Raw genomic sequence first — 22,228 nt, forward strand, 5'->3', positions numbered from 1 at the left:
CCACTGCCCTGGGCAGCTGTGCCAGGGCCTGACTAACCTTTCAGTGAAGAAATTTTCCCAATATCCAACCTGACCCTCCCCTGGCACAGCTGGAGGCCGTTCCCTCTCCTCCTGTCCCTTGTTCCCTGGGAGCAGAGCCCGACCCCCCCCCGGCTTCCCCCTCCTGTCAGGGGGTTGCAGAGCCAGAAGGTCCCCCCTGAGCCTCCTTTTCCCCAGGCTGAGCCCCCCCAGCTCCCTCAGCTGCTCCTCATCAGACTTGTCCTCCAACCTACGAAGGGCTATGAGGTGGGAAGACAGAAGTGAGCTCAGGTGGGTTCCTTTCTTATTTTCTCCCTTTCTTATTTCTCCTTAGGCACAGGCAGAGGCAAGAAGGGAACATGAAGGAGCAGTACAGCTTCTAGAGGTAAGGCAGAAGGAAACAAGAGGGACTAGTGGCTGCAAATTTTGGTACCTTTTGTTCTTATTACCAGTTTTCTTGATGCCTTTGATGGGTTTTGTTGGTTCTTGAGCAAAATGCTGTAATGTCTTGATCAGATGCAATGTGTCACTGCTGAGAACAAGTATCAGTGGTGCTGGCAGAGTAATATCTGGGGTCAGAGTTTTGAGGGATTAAATCCTGGCCTGCTCAGCCCTCACACAGATTTCTTCATTCAGAGTTTGCTCAAAAACTCTTTCAGGGATGCATTAAATAATTAACCTCAGATCTACCTCCTCCATTGTCCAGGATCATGTAAAGAGAGGAAGAATATTTGTGTCCCTGGGACTTGAAATTTCTCTTGTCTGTGTGTGTGTGTTTGCACACACAATGATGCACACACAAAGTTGCACTTTATGCTTTTTATTAGGGAAAACCAGGAGAAATGTGGCCTTTGCCTGAGTGAGGGAGCTTGAGGCAACTCCCTTGTCCTATTTACTCTGACATCCACATGGAACACACTCTGCTGACAGTGTGACAGTGCAGCCTGGCAGATGTGCTGGGCACTGCTTTGGGTTTGCTTGGCATTGGCTTGGTGTCAGTCAGGATGACTTTGGAGAAAAACTAGGCTGTGGATTCCTGGAGCTGCAAAGCCAAGGCACCAAGTGCTGGAACTTGATGTGGAGATTTAGTGACTGCCAGAGGGTTGTGTGTGATGGGAAGTGGAGCATCCTGTGCTCTCTCAGAGGTTTTCTGAGCACTAAAACAGCCAAGAGGAGCAGAAGGCCTCACTGTCCACCCAGACAGTGGCATCTCCTGCTGCAGTGGTGACTTACAGTCAGAGGGGACAGGCTGAACTCCCTGTGCAGCTCTGGGGCTGTTGGGAGCCCAGGGTTGTTGATTGGGATGGGGATTGTCCTTGATGGAGGAGATTGCTCCATGGCTGCAAATAGCATCAGCTTTGGAGGGAGCCTGGCCTGTGTCTGAGCTGTAGAACCCAAGAGTGCTAAATGGGATTGAAATAGTTGCAGGCTGGGTGAGTATCATGGGGCTGTGACATTATGTGTTATCCCCTTGAAAGTTCATCCAGTTCCACCCACCTTCCACTACACCAGGTTGCTCTAAGCCCTGTCCAATCTGGCCTTGAATTTTATAAAGCAGACCAAAGAAAGAGAAATTGTCATTAAAAGCTAGTTTAATGTGCAGCAACATTCATTTAAAGTACTTTAATTGTTGTCATCCCAGAACGTCCGTGCAGGGCAGAATTAGGGGGTGTGGAGTGCCTGTGCTGTGTGGTTTCATTTTCCCATGTGTTTGGATTGCTTTTGGATGGGATGTTAATGAAGGATGAGTGCAGTCTGTTGAAATTTAGCAGAGTCATTGAACTCAAAGCACATGATGATTTTGGGATCTCCATCTCCCTCAGAAAGGGCCTGGTTCTCTTATTTGTGCATTTGGTATGTGGGATTTGGCTTTTGTTTGATAAGAATGAGGTGGGAATCTCAGTATGGAACAAGGCAGACACTGGATGTTGTGAGAAAACAGTCCTATTGAGACTGAGGGCTGGGTTGTGTTTGGAGAGTGTTGGTTTTGGGGTAGTGTAACTGCTGATGTGGTTTGACATCTCTTTTTGCTTTTCTTCTTGCTCCCAGAGTACCTTGGATTGCATGCAGGTACTGCTATAATCCTGTCAAATGGGACATTTTTCCCTCTGTCCTGACTTTGACAGTTGCTTGATAATTCTTGTTTTAGCTATACTCTGGAAAAGATTGCAAGAGTGTCACTGCCAAGAAATAAATGTGATTAAAGGAGCTCCCACCATGAGTTTGATGGAGCAGCTGCTTTTCTCTTTAAATGCTTTGCTTCCTTGACCAATTAGAATTAGGAGCTTAATTTTTTTGGCACTTGCAGATTTTTAGAATTGCCCAGCTGTGCTCCTTCTCCACGTGTCACGTGCATTTAAATGTCTTTTGGGAACTACTTTGCAGTCCAAGAGTGAAGTGTTTCCTTCAGAACCCAAAAGCAGTGGTGACACCATTGCAAGTGAGTGCTGTGGAGAAGAAGACAGGCCCTGCTGGCTTTGTAATTGGATGGAAGATGGGAAGCAGGGATTGTGGATGATAGTTTTCCCAGGAGAGGTAGGAACTAACGAAATTCCGGTGTGTGGGAGCTGTGCTAGCTGGTGATTTGGAAAGAAGGCTTCTGTGGAAGTGGTGGGGTTTGTTGCTGGTGGAAAACTGCTTGAACAGCTTCAGATCTGACAGAGATCTTGTGAGTGACAGGGACATTAAATCCCAGGTAACACTGCCTGTGCAAAGGCACGTGGGAGGAGAGGCAGCCATGACTAGACATGCCCAGTGGTGGGCTTGGAATTCCCTGTTGGAGCAGGAGGTGCAGGGTTGGAGGTAGGGGGACTTTAAAATAAAAAATCAGCCACAGTTCTGGTCAAAAAAGCAAGTGAAGTGTTGGGAGCTTTTGGAGAAGGACATTAGTGGGGTGTGCCCACGTCCTGTAGAAGCTGCACCCACATTGTTGTGGAATTATGGCTGTTCCTCTAATCCCTTTGGCATCAGCCCTGCCTGGAGCAGGAGTTTGGACTGCACAGCTCCAGAGTTCCCCTTGAGCAAAGTGGAGATTCTCTCATCTCAAAAATACAGAGCAGAAGATACGGAGAAAGGTAACGAGGGACATGTGGAGGGAAAACATCATCTGGAGAAGTGGAGTAGAGCAGCCAAGAAGGAGGGAGTCTCAGAGGGCAGGGTTGAGCTGGTGGTGGTTGGCTGTGGAAAATCTCAGTTCCTGAATCAGTGGCTAAACTGAGCCCACCAAGCTCTGCTCCTGCTCTTGCAGCCTCTTCTGGAAATCCCACTGCCCAGGCCCAGTTGTGTGAGGCTCCTCTTTCTCCCTATTTTGGGTTGGGCATGGACACAGCAGTCTCCTGTCTTTTCTGTGTCTGGGGCTTGATTCCTGCTGGTTCCCTGAAGCTCCTGGCCTTATTTCCCTCTTCCTTATCCCCATTTCTCCCAGCACTGCCCTGGAAACCTGCTCTTCCCAGCTGTGATTCCCTGCAAGTAGCCTGCTAGAAGTATACACTGTGTATGATGTGGCAGTAGGACTTAAGAGATGTTTGTATGTTATTTTGAATAACAGATCTAACAGACACCTGACTAATTAGGGATCTTGGAATTAAACTGAATTATCTGGACTATTGGCTTGGCCACCACTGTAAATGGATTTAAAGTGTGATTAATAAATTAACAGGACAAGGTACTGTTGTGATGCTGTTAAACACAATATCCAGATGCATCTGCTGGCTCATGGCTCCTGAGAAGGCAGGAAATCCCTTTCTGGTCCTGCAGTGGAAATCCCTCTCTGTGTTCTTGTGGGCTGTGTCCCAAGGTGGGATCAGGGATGGATATTGGACTTGAGGAAGCCTTACTTTGATCCAGTGCAACTGTTCTTCCTGTTGATGGTCTCTTTTCTTTATTAAGATGTGTAGGAGAGAAGCATTTATGTGAAAAATCTAAATGCAAACCCTCAGGATTGCAGAGGAATCCTGTGCAATGGGATTTAGTAAACAAGGAGTTGACTCTGAGCAAGTGGAGAACATGGGCACTTCAGGAAGTTACTTGTGGCATCTGATTTCAGTTCAGAGACTTTCCTTAAAGCCTGAGAGCACCCAGGGAGTCGTGAAGGGAAACAGAGATAAACTGGAATTAAAAAAAAAAAAACTGGGAAATAAAAATTCAGGCACCCCCATGAATAGGAAGTGGCTCCAAAGCTTTTTCCAGGTCAGGTGTGTTATTTTTAGAGCTGCCTAAACACCAGGCTTTCTGCCTCACATAATATTTCAAGGCATGATTTATTTTTTGAGTTGGAAGGAGAGAAAAGCAAAGCACTTCAAACGCGTTTCGTAGAACGGAAGATTTTGAGGAGCGCAGTGCAGTCGTCTGTTATGGAGCATCTTACCTACAAAAAAGAGTGAGAAGAGGGAAAGGAGCAGTTGCAATGTCCTGGGAATTCATGTACCTACCACTGGGAGAATGTGGGGATGTGTAAGGACAGCCAGGACTCAGCAATGGTTTATAAGGGGAAGTTCTAGAGACGGTAGGAGGAGAATCTGAGAAAATACAAATGGTAGGAATGTGTCCTTCCCTCTCCAGAGATTTCCCCTGCATCTCATCTTGTTGAGATGTAGCTTTCTGGGCCTCAGCATGAATTTTCCTGGAGCAATTCCTCCTTGTGGGACCTGGTGGGAAAGTGTGTGGGCTTCCACATCAAAGGAATGTTCTGCAACACAGGCCAGGGTGATCTCTGCCCTTCCTGCTGCCTGGAGGAGCCAAAATCTGCAGGGACAATCAGGAGTCCTGCCCAGAATGGTGGGGAGGGCAGGGTAAAGTTTTGGGAGTTTGCTGGAGCCTCTGCAAGTATGGATGAGATAGAACACTGGAAGAGCAATTCCTCTGGGTGATGTGACTTTAATCCTCCAAGAAATGCTCCAATCTTTTCTTTTCAAGGCTTATTTATCTGTGACTTATCACATCTGGTCTTGTGCAGGGCTGGGACAGGGTATTGAAGTTCAAACCCAGCTTTTCAGGGATAATTCCTAGCAGAGCTTGCAGTCAGTCCCCTCATAGATGAAGAGCTTCAGGTTTTCAAAGGTACTAAAGCTGTGGAGCTGCCAGTTCCCCAATCCTGTTTCTGGGCAGGGCATTTAAAAGCATCCTTTGAAGTCTGGGACCCACTGGAAAGACGCAGCAAAGGCTGTTTGGAGCCTCACTGGTGGGTTTGCTGTGGGTTTGTGCCTCATCCCGTGTCTCTCCTGCCAGGCCCGGGTGAAGGATCTGGAAGATCAGTGTCGCAGTCAGACAGAGCAGTTCAGCCTCCTGTCCCAGGAGCTCCAACAATTCCGGCTCCAAACGGGAAAAATCGACCTTCTCACCTCCACTCTGGTGACTTCAGAGCTGCCCCTTGCTCTGTGCAGCTCCACCCCACAGCCCCCCTGGGAGAAGGGTGAGTGCTGGACATGCCTGGGAGTGTTTTCACAAATGAGTTGATGTTCCTAGAAATGGGAGGGGGTGAAGGAAATAACGCGAACGTTTAGTTAAATTTTGGGATCTCCATCTCTCTCTGTTGTCAACACTTCTGGTTTGTTTTGTAGTCATAAAGAGAATTTGGCATTTCTCTGGCCAGAGTGTCCAGTGTCTTAAATGAGGCACATTTGTAGAGACTTGTGCTGCTCGTTGCTGATCCTGGATCCTGCCTGTGGCTCTGACTAATGGCTGATTTTATTGCAGAATCAACTGTTCCTGGGTTGCTCCCTCACCAGAGCACTAAGAAGGCTCACAATGAAGTTGCTGAGGAGTTGGAGTCATCCCTTAGGGTGCCTGACACCCCTGGGGGCTCCCCAGCTGCTCCCACCAGTGCTCAGAAACAAGCCAAGAAAGTGGAATCTCAGTCCAGCTCTTCGAAATCAGAGTCCATGCACAACAGCCCCAAATCCTGCCCAACTCCAGAGGTCAGTAGGGGAGGCCCCTCTGTGGTCTGTGCTTTCCAGAAGGGAATAAATGCATTGCTGAGAGCACCAGTTAGGCTGCACAGGTTCCCCAGTAAGGCTGCATTCCTTCCTTCCTGGCTGCCTGAAGAAAATGGGAAAAAAAACAAGAGGAAAGCTGTAGGAAAGTAGTGAAAAGGCCTTGGGTGCCATGGCTATAATGCTGATTTCAACGTGTTACTGAGCTCCTGGAAGGAAATAACTGGCTGGACAGTGTGAGAAGGACTGGGAGGGGGAGGTTGATTGGTGGAAAGTGTGGGAAACTCTTGCTAAGCTTCCTTGTGCCATCTCAGCTGCCACTAAAACACAAAAAGGCTACAAACTGGAGTTCTTGGCATGCTGAGCAGCTGTGTCCAGACTACTTTTAGCCTTGAGCTGTGGATGAGGAGCTCAAACTTCTTTGCTGGTGAAAGAAACCATGAAAAGACACCAAGTTTGTGCTAAGAGGGCTGGAATTAATAGGCTTTGCTTGTTTGTGCCCCCAAGATCTCATGAGTGGTTGGTGCTTCTCCTGCCCAGAAGCTCTTGGGGGGTGGTGTGGGTTCACACAGAGTGTTTGATGCTCTGTGTACATCACTTCAGGGGACAGCTCAGGGTAAAGCAGTGCTGGGATGGTCTGGGTGGCAGTTTTTGGTTTTTTGGTGTTTCCTGGGCACTGAAACCTTCTTGGTCTCACTGTAGCTGTGGAGGACACTGATGTGTTGAGCTGAGGGCAGGGCACTAATGAAGGGCTGCTGTGGGAGGCAGTGCCCACCACTGTGTAGGAGCTCTGGGAAGTGCCATATTCAGAGACAAAGGGAGGGACAGGCAGGAACTGCTCTCAATTCTGTGGGAAAAAATCCTACCTTTTAGCTCCAGAGAAAGCTTGGAAGCCCCCATGCCTCCCTGGAGAGATAAGTGCCTGCAGAGTCAGTGTGGGATCCTTGCAAAAGTGTGTGGAGCGTTTGGCTTCAGCAACACACAGTTATGGGAACACTCCAGGCTGCTAAAAGCTGCTCCATCTGGGTGTCTTTTGGCTGTTCCAGGTGTGTTATCCCAGGACATGGGGCAGGATTGCTCTACAAGGAGTACACTGCCTTGAAAAGATGCTCTGGACTCCTTCAGAGATTAACTTTGGTACTTCACGTACTAGAAAAACTACTTTATATTCTGCTGCTTGCAATGGGTCTCCATCAAAAACACATTTGCCTCGAGGTCTGCTTTCAAAAGGCAGCTTGGGTTGGTTCATTGGCACCATTTCAAACAAACCCAGGCAAGTGCATTTGCTCCAGAAGGAGGGTTGGGTTACACAACTCATTGCCACTGGATGAAAAATTCCAAAACATTACCAGGATCAAAAAGACTGAGGTAAATTTCCCAAAGGTGCTTCTGCCACCAAATGCCTTGAGGGTGCAGCTTCCAGCTTAGGAAATCCAGAAGTAGCTGAGGGCTGGGAAGGGAGAGGCTGTAGCAGGAAGATGAGTTTTGTGCCTCCTCTGTCTCTTGTGCTTTTTGTTCAGTGTGATGGCCCTACCAGTTCCACCCAAAGCTCTGTCTGATGTTGGTGAAAGTACATAAACATCATATTGAAAATTTACAGGTGCTGGAGGGGAACAAAAGCACTTGGAGACCTCAACATCTAACAGAGCTCTGGGGTCTCCTCTGTCCAGGTTTGTGTTGCACACAGGGACAACTAATGTTTCAAGGTACAAGAAATAAATAGACTGAATTATGGATGTGTAGAGTGGGAGAGGTCTCCAGAGTCTCTAGTCCAGAGCCCTGCTCCAGTGGGACTGTCACCAGCACTAGATCAGTGTGGCCACGGCTTTGCTGAGCTGAGGCTACAAGTTCTTCAAGAATGGAGATCCCACAGCTCAGTGGGAACTTTTCCCAAATCTACATCACCCACCTGGGCAAGGAGTTTTTCTTTATGTCTGGCTGGAACCCCTGAAGCTGCAACTTGGAGCTGTTGCCTCCTATTACTACTTCTTCACCTAAAAAGTCATTCTTCCAGATGGTCCTTAGCCCAGGGACCAGCAAACATGAGGTTGGGGGACTTGTTCACTGATGTTTGACCCCTTTGAGTGTTCCTTTACTCAGATCCTTTCTTTTCAATGTTTTTAGGTGGACACTGCAAGTGAAATGGAAGAGCTGGATGTCGACAGCATCTCCCTCATGCCAGAGCCAGGCAGCCAAGGCCCTGCAAAGCTCCAGGTGTTCTTAGCTCGATACAGGTACTGAGAGCTCATTTCTTGTGGTCTGTGTGGTTACACAGGTTATCTCAGAGTTGCCTTCTTTACACTCTTCCCTTGAATTCACCCTGTTAGGAATGGATAATATTAGGTTGGACCATGTATCTTATTCCTCCGTGGGGTTTGCAGGCTGGGAGAGCTGGGGGGGTTCACCTGGAGAAGAGAAGGCTCCAGGGAGACCTGAGAGCCCCTTCCAGGGCCTAAAGGGGCTCCAGGAGAGCTGGAGAAGGACTTGGGACAAAGGATGGAGAGACAGGACAAGGGGAAATGGCTTCCCACTGCCAGAGGGCAGGGTTGGATGGGATATTGGGAAGGAATTCTTGGCTGTGAGGGTGGGGAGGCCCTGGCACAGGTTGCCCAGAGAAGCTGTGGCTGCCCCATCCCTGGGAGTGTCCCAGGCCAGGTTGGATGCAGTCTTGCACCACCTGGGCTATTGAAGGTGTCCCTGCTCATGGGAGAGGGGTGGAATGAGATGGTTTTTAAGGCCCCTTTCAACCCAAACCATTCCAGGACTGTATGATTTGTTGAGACCTGTTATTTCCTGCACAAGCAAGGCTTAGCTCAACAAAAGCACAGTAAGCTCAGTAGCTGTTCAGTGACCAGCCCTGTGTGAGACTTTTCCTTTCTTTCAATATGATACTGTATTGAAAATTCAGTTTGAATTGACATATTCCTTGAAATGTCTATTTTTTTTTTTCAGAATAGTCCAATACATTTTCTCCCAAGAAATCTTATTCCAGCAATTAAGAAAATTTCAGCCTAGAATGCCTGAAGTTTTTGACCAAAATCTTTCTGGCTGTAATTTTAAAGGACAGGGGAAAAAACCACAGAATAAACTCGATTTTTTTTCTATTACTAACTGTTTCTGTCCACTGAGCATCATGGTCAAACTCATTACTATTTACAATTCAAAGAGTATTGGCATATCCTTCAGCTTTTAAACTGGGGATTGGAAGGAAGAGACTTGGGATGATTCTGTGCTTGTGAGGAACACATCAAATCTGACCTGTGTCTTCTTATCAGAGTCTTGAGTACATAAGGTCTCTGTGAGCTGAGGGAGACCTTAACATTGCTTTGGCATGTTGAAATCCCTTTTAAAGGCTAAAAAGCAGGAATTGGTAGGAGGTGTTTGTAAAGATGTTTTTCACGAGGCATTTTCCTGTGACATGAGGCCCTCTGATGATCTGAGAATCCCTGGATAGGCAGGTTAGAATTATCTGCAGACCAAATCATATCACCAGTGTATTTATAACTGTCATGCCAGTGAATTGCTGTTTAAAATATGGAGTTGGAGCAGGAGAGGGAGGCACCACAACCTCTCTGTGCAGCCTGTTCCAGTGCTCGGTGACCCTCAGAGGAAAGAGGTTTTTCCTCAGGTTCAGGTGGAAGTTCCTGTGTTTCAGTTTGTGCCTGTTGCCCCTTGTCCTCTCTCTGGGGACCAGTGAAAAGAGCCTGGTCCCATCCTCTTGACACCCACCCTGAAGGTATCCCTTTCAGTTGTTTCTTTTCCAGGATCTGAATCCCAGATCCCTCAGCCTTTCCTCAGGAGAGAGATGCTCCAGTCCCCTCATTGTCCTCATATCTCTGTTCCTTCAGATGTCACAAGGCATCTGTTCTGCTCCTCAGAAAATAACCTATTTTTAATGATTATTGTGTGTAGACTGTAGTTTTGACCTTTGCCTGTGGAATTTGCTGCTTGCACGAGTGGATGAATTCCCAGTGAATTGAAAGCTTGTCAACATCACAGCTCAAATGCGTTGCTGGGCAAGTTCCTATACAAATTAAGTCTTCCTACTGTAAATATTTCAGCTACAATCCTTTTGATGGACCTAATGAAAATCCAGAGGCAGAGCTTCCACTGACTGCTGGAGAATATATTTACATCTATGGGGACATGGATGAAGATGGCTTCTTTGAAGGTGTGTTCTAACAGAATGAAATGTGGCTGAACTCCTGTGGAGAGTTGATCTCTCTCCAAAAAAATGAGAGAATTTAGTGAATCTTGAAACCTCAAGATAAAGGTTTTCTGCCCAAAGTTAGTTTGTTAGAGGGAAGAGCAGATTCTGTTGGAAAGAGTCTATTTATGTCATGATTAAATTAAGTCTGAAACGTGAAATCCTGATCTGATTTCAGTGGGAATTTAGCCACTGCTTTCAGCACAGCTCCAGATTTCATCCCCATATGGTTCCTCCCTCTCCATGGAGAGGAACACGTTCAGCCCCAGGCAGATGGGCTGTTTCCCTCCTCCTAGGGGGGCTGTGTGTGAGCCAGAGCTGCAGCAGGTCATGGTCTCCATTGGCTCCTGCTCTTGTGGCAGAGAGGGGCTGAGACAACCCATCCAAACTACAGTTGTGACCCCCCTTGGTGTCACACAGCGGGTTTCTGGTTTGGCCCCTTTGCAAACGTGATCCTGGTTGATTAAGAGGCAGATGGGTTTGAAACCAAGAATTGTTGGCTGTCAATTTGCACTGGGGTTTTTGTGGAGCCACTTGAGGACTGAAGGATCCTAATTTTCCTGAGGTGCTTTGCAAGAGCTGAGGCAAATGCATGGGTGTTGCACTGCTTGCTCTGTGACTGCTCTGCCTCCTTTTTTTCTTTCTTTCTTTCTATTCCCAAGCTTCTCATGTATTCATTTATTTGTCTTTTTATTTCTTGTTTAAAGAATAAAAAGGTTATTCTTTACTAACCTGTTCTGCTTTCCCTGCTTTCAGTTGATTTGCTGTAGGTAGAGTTTGGAAGGGGGAAGGCAGTGCAGTCCCTACTCCTCTGTGGTTTGGGGGACCAGGTGCTGTGTGTCCCTTGTCCCCAAAGGTGCTTTTGGGACACCTTTAGTCCAGGAGCTTAAGAAAGGAGAGAGCTAAAAGGAAGCCCAGTGCTGAATACAGAGCTGGAAAGATGGAGTTTCTTGAGGAAGTACTACAAACCCTAAATCTCTGTGGCTGGGAGAAGACATAAAATCATCCATCTGCGTAGTTCGGGAAGGCTAGAAAAGTTAGTGAAGGAGCTGTGGTGAGGAACAATGGGATAATGAAGAAGGAGAAACCCTTTAGCTAATTACACAACTCAGCTTTTCACTTACTTGGCTCTGGAATGTGTGGAGCAGTGAGTCTTCTCAGTGTGGCCATTGGGATGTAACAGGGAAGCCCTCGGAAGTGCAGGAAACGTTGCCAGGAATAACCTCCCGGAGGTTTTTTTCCTTCCTGAGTGCAGAGCAGTTGTGACCCAGCGTGGATGTTGTCCCATAGTCCTCACAGATGGGTTGGAAGGCTGAATGGCAGGGGCAGTGGTAACAGGTCTCCTGTTTTCTGTTTAGGGGAGCTGATGGATGGCCGGCGAGGGCTGGTCCCCTCCAATTTTGTTGAGCGGGTTTCAGATGATGACCTCGTGACGTTTCTGCCTCCGGAGCTGAATGATCTCACCCATAGCTCATACCAGGAGAAAAGCTTGGTCAGTGCAAGCACCAGCAGTGGAGATAAGAGTGATTTCTCCATTGAAGAGAGTAGCATCAGCCCGCTGGCCAGTAGAGCAGAAGGAGACCAGGAGGAGCCCGTTAGTCACACAGCAGTGCCTTACCCACGAAAACTGACTCTGATCAAGCAGCTTGCCAGAAGCATAGTTGTAGGCTGGGACCCACCTCTTTTGCCAGCTGGCTGCCCAGACATACAAAGCTACAACATCTATGTGGATGAAGAGCTACGTCAGAACGTGAAGAGTGGCCTTCAGACCAAAGCAGTGATTGAGAAGCTGGACTTGCAGAGCAAGGCCTACCGCGTGTCCGTGCAGGCGGTGACCGAGCGCGGCAGGTCCGACAGACTGCGCTGCACCTTCTTTGTGGGGCAGGATTTTGGGGTGGCACCCACCATGCTCAAAGTCAGGAGTGTCACTGCCACGTCAGCAGAGGTCACGTGGCTCCCCTGCAACAGCAACTACAGCCACGCCGTGTACCTCAACGGGGACCAGTGCGACGTGACCAAGCCTGGGGTCTACTGGTACACCTTCCACAACCTGCAGCCCAGCACCCAGTACGTGGCCAAGCTGGAGGCCAGGCCCATGAAAACACCCTGGGAAGAGGTGCCAGAGGGGCAGGAGCAGGACTCAGCTGTGATTCACTTCACTACCCCACTAGCAGGTATCCCATGCAGCGCTCGGAGCCGTGCGCTCGGCCGTTCCCTTGCTGGGAAGCCTTGGGATGAAGGGAAGCCAGGTTGATTAGGTCCCAAAGCCTGAGGTGCTGTACTGTTTTGTCTTAATGTTTTCCTTCTTTCTTTTTTTTACAATTTTATTACCCCCTTTGCTTTGGTTTGCTCTGGGAAGACCCCCCCCCCCCCCCCCCGTGCATGCCTGCCGGGCAGGGCAGGGGAGAGCTGGTTTGCCATGACCTCGCTCGAAGGGTCGCTGCAGCTTGGCCTCAGCTACTTTTGCAAAATTCTGTTCTCTGTGCATTAAAGCTTTCACAGAACAAGAGCACCTTGTTTCCTCTGGCTCTGCCTGTAATTTCCCAGGACTAGCCTGGGTGTTCTGGTTCAGGTCTCCTGTGGCAAAGCTGGTGTGGGAGTTTGCTCTTTGAGTCGAACCAAAGTTGAGCCTTATGCTGTAGCCAGGTAAGCAAGAGGAGCGTGTTTTTGGTCTTTCACAGGCACACCTGATGCTCCTTTGGATGTCCAGGTAGAAGCTGGTCCCTCTCCAGGTATCCTTGTTATCAGCTGGTTACCTGTCACCATTGATGCTGAGGGATCGTCCAACGGGGTCCGAGTCACCGGCTACGCCGTGTACGCCGATGGACAGAAGGTTGGTGCTGGGCAGGAGGGGCTGGGACTGGAGTAACAGGCAGTGTCACAGCCTCAAAGCATGGAAAGCTGGATCCAGAAGCGTGTCCTGAGGAGACAATCCCAGTCCTTGGCCTGGAAAGGAGTGGTATCAGGGAGGGACATTGTTTGGGGGGTGTGATTCACACCAGAAAAGGCATCTCTCCAGCTTTTTGATGTGGTTTTGATGTAGCTAAGCTGGGAAAGCTCCTGTGGCAGGACCTTGGAGTAGCAGAACAGGACAATTAGTGTCAGTCTCCTCTGCTCACCTCAGGCACTGGCCTGATCCTTTGGGAAGGAAGGAGCTCAGTGAGTCTACAGGCCATGGACAGAGCACTAGTTCAAGGACACAGCCTTGGGGCTTGTCTCCAGACTGTAAGGAGTGAGGTGTAGTTCTCCATCAAGAAAGGTACATCAGAAGCAATGTGACCAGCAGGGATAGGGAGGGGATTTTCTCCACTCAGGTGAGACCCCACCTGCAGTGCTGCCTCCAGCTCTGGGGCACCGACATCAGAAGGAGCAAGTCCAGAAGAGGGGCAAATATAGTCATGTTTTATAGAATATCCAGTTTCTCATATGATTATGGTAACAATTTCCCTTTACTGTTCATTCTGCCCTCAGAAGGTGAGAATTTTGCACACCTACTCTCCAGAGCTTTGGTGTCTGTCTTAACTTTGGATCAGGAGTTGTTCTTCTCAGAAGGGCTCAGCTGTGCACAAACAGTAATTCCTCCCGGTTCTTTTGCTCCCAGGTGATAGAAGTTACTTCTCCAACAGCTGGGAGTGTCCTGGTGGACCTGTCCCAGCTCCAGATGTTCCAGGTGTGCCGGGAGGTTTCGGTGAGGACGATGTCTCAGTACGGGGAGTCGGTGGACTCGGTTCCAGCCCAGATTTCCTCGCTCTTGCTCCGAGCCTATCCCTGCACTTCACCTGCCTCCACCACTGTTACCTCCAGGCTGCCCAGGGGCGTTCCCAGGGGCTCCCTGCCTGCCCACAGCCCATCCACACCCCCCACTCCTGCGCTCCTGCTCCGACAGAACATTCCTGCTGAGAGCTCAGATGCCAAATTGACTGATGTCTCCTCCGGCCCGGTGCGGGCTCTGCCAGAGAAAGCCTCCTCAGCACCACACCTCTCTTCTCCCAGTGCTCCCTTGGTGCAGGATTTGGGCACTTCCCCACAGGGATTGGATGCTGCAGGAGACAAGAAATGCCTGTCTGTGCCTCCCCAGCAGGCTGGGAACACAGTGCTCCATGGGGAGGGCCCTGCCAGGGAACCAGGATTACAAGGCCTGGGAGAAGGCACAGAGGTGCAGGTAAGTGCTGCCATCTCCTGCCCAGTGCCATGTGTGCTGGCAGGGGGAATGGAACAAATGCCACTGAGCATCTTTCTGTGGCATTCTTGCCTTTGGGTCATCATCCAGTGGTTGGGAAACTCTCGGGGAGTTTTGGCTGATGTAGTGTACAGGTGAGGCTCACCTCTTGATCACATGTGCAAGCAGATCAGGAACAGAGTCAGGAAAGCAAGAATTTGCAGAGTTAGAGGGTGATAAGAGTGTTCCCTCCTTTGTAGAGCGAAGTGGGTGGTCCCAGGATGGAAATTGTCCTTCTCACTTGAGATGTGAGTGTTGCTGTCAACAAAGGCAAACAGCTGTCAGATGAGACATGAGATCAGGCCCTGTCTGGCTTTTGTCTGAGCCCAGGGGATATTTAAAAGCTTGGCAATGCAGTGTTTGAATCTCCCTGGACTCTGATCCTTCAGTATTTTCAAAGCAGATAAGGACAAGATTGTGCTCCACTGCAAAATGCAGGGAGGCTGCCTTGGAGTGAGAGAAAGAGGGGGTTGATGAAGGCCCACCTGCCTTACCCTCCTTGTTCCTGGGGCTCCATTCCTCCATCTCCCAGAGGTTTTCTGAAACACCAAACTGAACTGGTTTAAAAACAGATGAAAAATCCCTGTAATCCAACCAGGATTAGGATACCTAATCAGGAGCTTGTTGTACTTTTCTGTGTATGTTCTTCTTCATTAATTCCCCTTTTCTTCACAGCCTTTACAGCTCCAGGGTAGTGCCAAGCCAACCTGCCAGGGAGGGTGTGGGACATTCCTCTGGCCTATGAGAGTGGGAAATGACTTTGTACAGTTTGGGCTCTTCTTGCTATTTTTAAACTAGTTATTGTCAATACAGGTCTGGGGCTTTACCTGAGCCAGGTGTGGTGGCCAGAGCTGCAGCAGTAGAAGCACCATGTGTCCCTTGCTCCAGGGCTGCCAACCTTCCCAACTGCCAAAATATTCATATGCCAACAACACAGAGCACATCAGAGGGTCGCAGAGTTTGGGGTGATAAGGACCCCCTTTTGGTGCTTAAGTACCCTGAGATACCTCCCCTTGATTTCATTGGTTTTCAATTTGTTTCCCAGATGGAACAATCTGGATCCAAAGCTCCAGAGCTGGAAGGCCCCTCTGACAGCAGCGTGAAGCTCCATGTGGAGACCTGCTCCGTGGAGGAGTCCCCCAAAGGTCCCAGTGCTGACAGAGAGGAGGCAGAGGAGAAGCACCTGAGCCCAGAGCCTGTGTCCTCACCCAGCCAGGCTGAGGGGACACAGGACACCTTCCGAGACGGGAACGCGGGCGGGAGCAGCTGCAGGTTGTCTCCTGGCAAGGAGGTGATGAAAGAAATGTCCAGAGTGAAAAGAGAGGTTTGTTTAACCTTGGTTGAGTGTCTGTGTCCACGGAGAGATGTGGATTGTGTTTGACATCCCGAGTTTTCCATCCTTAGGCAGTGCTGCTCTTCTGCAGGCTGATGGTTGCATATGTGTCGATATGTTGCTGCCTTAGGTGCTTCCCACTTTTTTTCCTGCCACTCTTGAGCTGTGTGTGTACTAGAGACAGGAAAAACACTCCTTTATTGCTGGAATAGAGCCTGGGAGGACTGAGAAAATCTGTTTTGCTTTTCAATAGCAAGAAGAAAAACTGGCTGAAATGGGCCGCCGGCAGCTGACCCTGTTCTCTGAGCACAACCGGAGTTCTGAGCTGTCAGATATTTTGGAAGAGGAGGAAGAAGATGAACTGTCTTCAGAAGCTCTGGAAGACAAGAAATGGGACCAGAGTGAGCCATGTAACCAGGAGAATGGGGAAAAGGTAACTTGTCCAGGGCATTGCTCGTGGGGGGTGCCAGTGCAGCCATCCCATGCCATCAGCTCACAGCAGGAGGTGCTGGGCTGAGCCCAGTGCTCCCAACAGTGCTTTCCTAAGGTCCTGCCTGCTCTGCTTGTACTCCCAGGCTTAAGGTAGTAAAAACACGAGTTCTCTTGGAGAGGGAAGGGTGTTCATATGCAATGAATGTAGCTGGGGTTTAATTAGTTGGAAAAACACACAGTGTGATGTGAACTTTAGACCCCAGGGTTAAAATCGATCCTATTGAACGAGTTCTTAACACAGATATAAACAGGGAACAGATAGAGATCTGTAAATCCACCCACCTATACATCCTGTACCAGCTCACCTTCCCTCCTAAGGCATGGGATTCTTGGGATGTCCCATGCAGAGCCAGGACTTGGACTTGATGATTGCTGTGGCTCCCTTCCAGCTCAGGATATTCCATGATTCTGTGATATTTTGGCTTAGACCTTGTTGTTCTGTGTAGCCAGGGATGGCTTGTAGGAGCAGAGCTGTGGCTTTGCAGTTCAGTAGCTGCAAGGGAGGAAATCCTGAGTGAGCTGAGTGACCAGATTAATTCACGTTCCAAGAGTTCAAGCTGGTTCATGTGCTTGAATGCACCTGTGGCAGGTGATGTGCTTCTGACTGCATGGCTGGGAAGTGCTGTGGAATCCTACAAATTACAGCAGTTGGGATGAACATCCACGAGAGAAAGTACTGAGGGTGAAAGACTGGGAAATTAGAAGGATTTGAAGGAACTGTGGTATGTCTGGATGGCAAGAAAGGACCATCTTTGGGTTTTTTATGCAACCAAAGAACATCTGTAGTTGATGGTGCCCTGTGTGGCTGCTGCTCTGCAGGGACAGGGCTGCTGAGCACTAAATGGTAGCAGACACTGCAATGATTCTGGAATAAATTTGCTACTGCTCCTTTTCTCCTTCTGAAGGAGCTTCTGCTTCCCAGGTGAGGGATGGGACCTGCAGTGCAGCATATCTGGAGCTCCAGGAGGGCCTGGTGGCTGGAGGGGCTGGGTCTGCCTGGGAAGGAGTTGTTGGAAGGGCTTCCAGCTGTTGGGATTGCAGTGGAAAAAAATGGAAGAAAAGCAGCTTCCTGAGAGGAGAAAAGAGGAAATAAGAACGTTCAAGAACACCATTCTTTGTTTTTGGGTTTTTTTTCCTGAGTGTTTTATTGGCCTGAATGATTTTGGTTGTTCAGGTTTTTTTTCTGTTGAGCTGAGCAAACTGGTGCTTCTTGACCTGATAAAGTGATTATTTTCTGCCCTGGCAGTGACAGGGTGGGGGTGACAAGATGCTGAATGGGGAGAGGACATCAGGATCAGGAATCTTTAGGGCACAGAGCTCCCAACACTGCCTTACAGAGTGAAGGAAGATGGTGACTGGAGCAGGCAAAGTCCCAGCAGAGCTGTTTTCTAGGATTCTGTGTATCTGGTTATGTTTTCTGTTATCTCAGGACTCCTCAGCCAACTCTTTCAGGATCTGGATGATGAAAACAAGGAGAGGTGCTGCTTTTAAAATGGTTAACCTCAAATAAATTGTTTAATTTCTGAAAGCGTTTATTATCTTAAAACTCAAAAGCAGAAGCCACAAGTTTGCAAACAGCTAAAATAAGTCTTACTGGACTACTCCTAGTTGCTACTTACAAGGTAGGAGCCTAAAATGTCTTTAGAACACATAATGATATAAATTATCAGGGAAGTTGAACAAGAGACCTCCAGAGGTGTCTTCCAACTGAAATTACACCTGGGATTCTCCCTTTTATTTTACTGTAAATATAATAAGAAACAAACCCATAAATTCTACAGTTGGTCCATGACAAATGTTAAAATTCAGCAGCATTTTCCCCAAAATTTGCTGTAACCTGGTAGGCTCTCACCCAGCTGCAAGTCTGTGTGACCCTTCGAGGTGAAGGGTTTTCCTGTGTGTTTGTGGGACTTCTGGAAGGTGATGGGAAGGGCCCAGGGCAGGTCCTCCCATAGCAGCAGCATCTCCAAGGGGTGTCTTTAGTGCCCCAGCACGAGGACAGAGGGGAGGGGGGCTGCAGGTCCGTGTGTGAGCTCAGCCCTGACGTGGAGGGATGAGCTATTCCTGCCCCTCATCCCAGCCTGGGGGTGAAGCCATGGGAAGCACGTGGCAGGAGGAGAGGTGCTGCAGGCAGTGGTGTGTGTACAGGAGAGGCTGGGAGGGAGCTCTTCCATGCATTTGCCTTCCTCGCTTCCCGCTGCATTGCTGGTTCATCCGACCGCGTTTGCCAGAAGATCCATCGCTGTCTCTGCCCCTTCCCCTCGCTTGGCTGCAGCCACGGCTCCATCCTGCTGTGCTGGGAGGGAACCAGGGTCACTTTGCCGCTCGTTTTAATGTTTATTTCCTCTCTTTTTTCCTCTGCTTGTCCTGGCTGTGGCTTTTCTCGGGGTCTGGGTGTACAGATGGATCTTTGTGATACTGACAGCGATGAGGAGATTCTGGAGAGGATACTGGAGCTCCCGCTTCAGAAGAACCACAGCAAGAAGTTGTTCAGCATCCCTGAAGTGACTGAGGACGAGGAGGAAGAGGAGGATGAGAAGTGTGTGACAGAAGAAAAGACAGACCCTCAAGATTCCTTGGAAACACAGACCTACCATTCAGGGAGAACAGAGAAGCCTCCCAACAGCAAGGAGCCATTTCCAAAGGCAGATGGGAATAACACCTCTGTGGTGTCTGCTCAGACTCCACAGGAGGAGCATGGTGCTAAGGAGAGCAGAGGGGATGCTGACCATGCAAACCCTGCCTTTGGCCAGCTGGCCTGGGCTCAGAAGAAGGCAAACTGGAACTGGGGCTACCAGGAGAATGATCCGAAGCCTGTGAGTGGAGCAAGTCCCTCTGGGAGCAAGAAGAAGGGAAATAACTATCGAGAGAAGATCCGGAGTCGGCCTGAGATGGGTAGGAAGAGACAGAGTGATTTAACAGAGCACTGCAGTCGCCTGCTGGGCAACTGCAGCCAGATGGGCAGTGGGTTGTACAGAGCTCCCAGCCTCAGGGAGGAGCTCAACGTGGTCAGCAGTGCCAGTGGTAAGGAGGGGATGGATCTGTACAGCCGTGCCAGACAAGGCACCCTAAGGAAAAAAACCCCAAAGGCAGCGGGTTCAGGGGGCACAGAACCTGCCGTGATGGCCACGCGCTGCTCCAGCCCCAGGAGCCTGGAGATAGACATTGAATACGACTCCGAAGACGATCAGGATTCGACCTGTGCTTCCTCCCCTGAGAGCAGGCTGTGGCCAGAGAGGTCCCAGAGCTCTCAGGGCGACTGGAGTGATTGCTCCAGTCAGTCTGAGGCTCCCCACACGGATGGCAGAAGGGACCTGACCAGGCTGGAGGTGATGGAAGAGCAGGGTTTGGAATGGGCCGCGTCTCCGAGCCGGCGCGTGCGGTTCTTCCACCGGGAGAAGGAATGTGAGAGCAGCTCTGAGGAGCAGGGCTGGGAGCTGGACTGTAAGTCACCTGGCTGGAGAAGGAGGCTCGAACATCCTTCGAAGGGGATACGTAGCACCTCCTTGCACAAAAGGGTTGGGTGACTTTTCCTATTCTGGCTTTGAAGCAGCTTGCAGTGGCTCTGGCTTCCCTCTGCTTCCCTGGCCTGCCTGTATCTTGCTTTGTTCAGTGTTGTCCAGAGAGAAAGGAGCCTCCTCTAGGATTGTCTGGAAGAATATCTGAGAGATTCTGTAGTTCTGTGCTGCTCCGTGGCTTTTCTTGTAGTAGCTGCTTCTGCTTTTCCTGCTCCCTGACCGAGTGGCACCGATGCAGTATTCCTTTTCACTCTGGCTCTTCCTCCCCACGGCAGGAGGCTGTGGGAGGGACCCAAATGAAAATCCCTCCTGAAATAAGCTCATTGGTGTAGATCCTGACTGTAATGTCATTGCCTCCCCTGGAAGTGCCCTTTCCTGCCTCCTCACCCTCGCCCGGGGGATCATCGCTGGGGCCTGGCAGGGCTCCTGCCTGTCCTCAGATCTGTTTTCCAACTCCCTTGGTATTTCCAGCTCTAGAGTGTCCCTGAAGAGGAATGTTGCATTTGGATGCTCTGCTCTTTGTGGAGTGCATTTGGGCTGAGCGCTGCTCACTGAGTCACAAGGCAGAGGCTGCTACTAACTCTGGTGATTCCAATTGCAGGCATCCAGTAATAAAGATTCCAGGGGCCCGGAGCTGGCCGGCACAGCCGCCTGGCAGGCTCCCGGCAGGAGACGGAGCAAGAGCGTAAGAAGAAGCCAAATGCAGAAACCTTTGCTCTCCAGTGCAGGTGAGCAGGAATGGGGAAGAGAGGTGGGCAGCAGGAGACAGGGAAGCTCCTGGAAGAGGCAGGGAGAGGCTGGCAGGGAGCACCTGGGCCGTGCAGGGCTGTGGCACGGGCAGGGTGCTGATGTCCTCTCTGGTGTGTCCCCTCTGTGCACAGGTCCTCCCAGGAGCACCGCTCCAGAAACCTCTGCCAAGGAGGATGGCATTAGGATATTTGTGGCTCTCTTTGACTATGACCCTGTCTCTATGTCTCCTAACCCTGATGCAGCAGAAGAGGAGCTGCCATTTAAGGAGGGACAGATCCTGAAGGTAAAAGAGTAGTGAATTCCTATTCTGTATGGATCCATCTGGTGTTCCAGGGACAGCAAAACCCTTGGGAGGTCTGCAGCTTCCTCAGGAGGGAAGCAGAGGGGCAGCACTGATCTCTTCTCTCTTGGGACCAGTGACAGAACCTGAGGGAATGGCTGGGCTGTGTCAGGGGAGAATTAAGTTGAATGTTAGGAAAAGGTTCTTCCCCCCAGAGGGTGGTTGACACTGAACAGGCTCCCCAGGGCAGTGGGCACAGCCCCAAGGCTGCCAGAGCTGAAGGAGTGTTTGGACAGCGCTCTCAGGGACAGGGTGGGATTGTTGGGGTGCCTGTGCAGGGCCAGGAGCTGAACTCCATGATCCTTGTGGATCCTTTCCAGCTCAGGATATTCCACGGTTCTTTCTCTGTGCATCTCAGTCCCTGCAGCACCAACAGTGTCTGTCCTGTGCTTTCCCTTGCAGGTGTGTGGAGACAAGGATGCTGATGGCTTTTACAGGGGTGAATGTGCAGGAAGGGAGGGATACATCCCATGCAACATGGTCTCAGAAGTGCAGGTGGACAATGATGAACTCAAGAAGCAGCTCCTGAAGCAAGGATTCCTGCCTGCTGACACAGCCACGGAGAGCCAAGGTACTGGGTCTGTGTGTGCCCTGCTGCTGAACTGTGAAAAGCTCAGTCGTGCTGTGTGGCCAGAGCAGCCCACCAAAACCATCCATAGGGCTGTCCTGGCATCTGCAGCCTGGTTTGGTGGCTGCACAAGCAGGGAGGTCTCTCTGGCTGAGAGAGGAAGGTGTTCCCAGCTCTCAGTTCGTTCCTGACTCCTGGAGCTGCTCCTGTCCTTGAGGTGTGTGAACTCAGCAGAGAGGGAGTGAGGCTGATCCTGACTTGGGAGGGGGAGACAAAAAGGTTTGGAAGGCAGCTGAAGGATGTGAATGAGAGTTTTCACTCACTGAACCCAGGGGGGTGACCCTGCTCTTGGGTGAGAGAATCTGGGACTTGGGAATGGAGGAAGATGGGGAGGGAAAGGTATGAGACAAGGCAGGCAGCAGGAGTGTACAGGGAGCAGAGCTGGTCCTTGGGTTCCTCCTTACTTACTCCCTGGAGTATGTGGCCCAGTGCTTTGTGCACTGCAGAGACTTTCCTGTTTCTTCCCACTCATGTACTGGGAGAGAGGAGAGGAACCATCCCTGGGATGTGCAGCCAGCACAGGCTCAGTCAGGCTCAGGGGCTGCCCCTGCTGTCACCACTGGTGTCCCAGTGCCTGTCCCTTATCCCTCTCATATCTCATCCTGCACCCTCTGTGTGCCCTCTGCTACCAGTGCCAATTGTTGGACCTGCTCCACTTGTTAAAACACGAGGAAATTCCTATTTTGGAATCCCTGTTTCCCTACCAGTTCTGCAGGGAGAAGCAGCACAAGTGTGGGTCGTGGCAAAGGAAAGCCCTGACACTACCTGGGCTGTTCCTCTGCCCAGGAAAAAA

The 22,228-nt window shown here is 50.1% G+C and overlaps 1 protein-coding gene across 11 annotated transcripts in view; it reads left to right on the top strand.

The window, feature by feature from the left end:
- TSPOAP1 (TSPO associated protein 1) overlaps positions 1-22,228 on the top strand; it is a 62,711-nt gene that overhangs the window by 27,711 nt on the left and 12,772 nt on the right. For 9 of the 11 annotated variants that reach the window (XM_064677648.1, XM_064677650.1, XM_064677651.1 and 6 more), the window contains exons 11-24: positions 353-403; positions 5,245-5,428; positions 5,713-5,933; positions 8,073-8,182; positions 10,010-10,119; positions 11,514-12,329; positions 12,837-12,988; positions 13,757-14,317; positions 15,420-15,698; positions 15,961-16,140; positions 18,602-19,717; positions 20,319-20,445; positions 20,599-20,750; positions 21,210-21,378. In XM_064677648.1, the coding sequence (XP_064533718.1) occupies positions 353-403; positions 5,245-5,428; positions 5,713-5,933; positions 8,073-8,182; positions 10,010-10,119; positions 11,514-12,329; positions 12,837-12,988; positions 13,757-14,317; positions 15,420-15,698; positions 15,961-16,140; positions 18,602-19,717; positions 20,319-20,445; positions 20,599-20,750; positions 21,210-21,378 (4,228 nt within the window). The remainder of the gene's footprint in view (positions 1-352; positions 404-5,244; positions 5,429-5,712; positions 5,934-8,072; positions 8,183-10,009; positions 10,120-11,513; positions 12,330-12,836; positions 12,989-13,756; positions 14,318-15,419; positions 15,699-15,960; positions 16,141-18,601; positions 19,718-20,318; positions 20,446-20,598; positions 20,751-21,209; positions 21,379-22,228) is intronic. The other 2 variants (XM_064677659.1, XM_064677658.1) reach the window with 2 other exon arrangements.

Source organism: Pseudopipra pipra, chromosome 21 (assembly GCF_036250125.1).
Source record: "Pseudopipra pipra isolate bDixPip1 chromosome 21, bDixPip1.hap1, whole genome shotgun sequence".
Taxonomy (NCBI): Eukaryota; Metazoa; Chordata; class Aves; order Passeriformes; family Pipridae; genus Pseudopipra; species Pseudopipra pipra.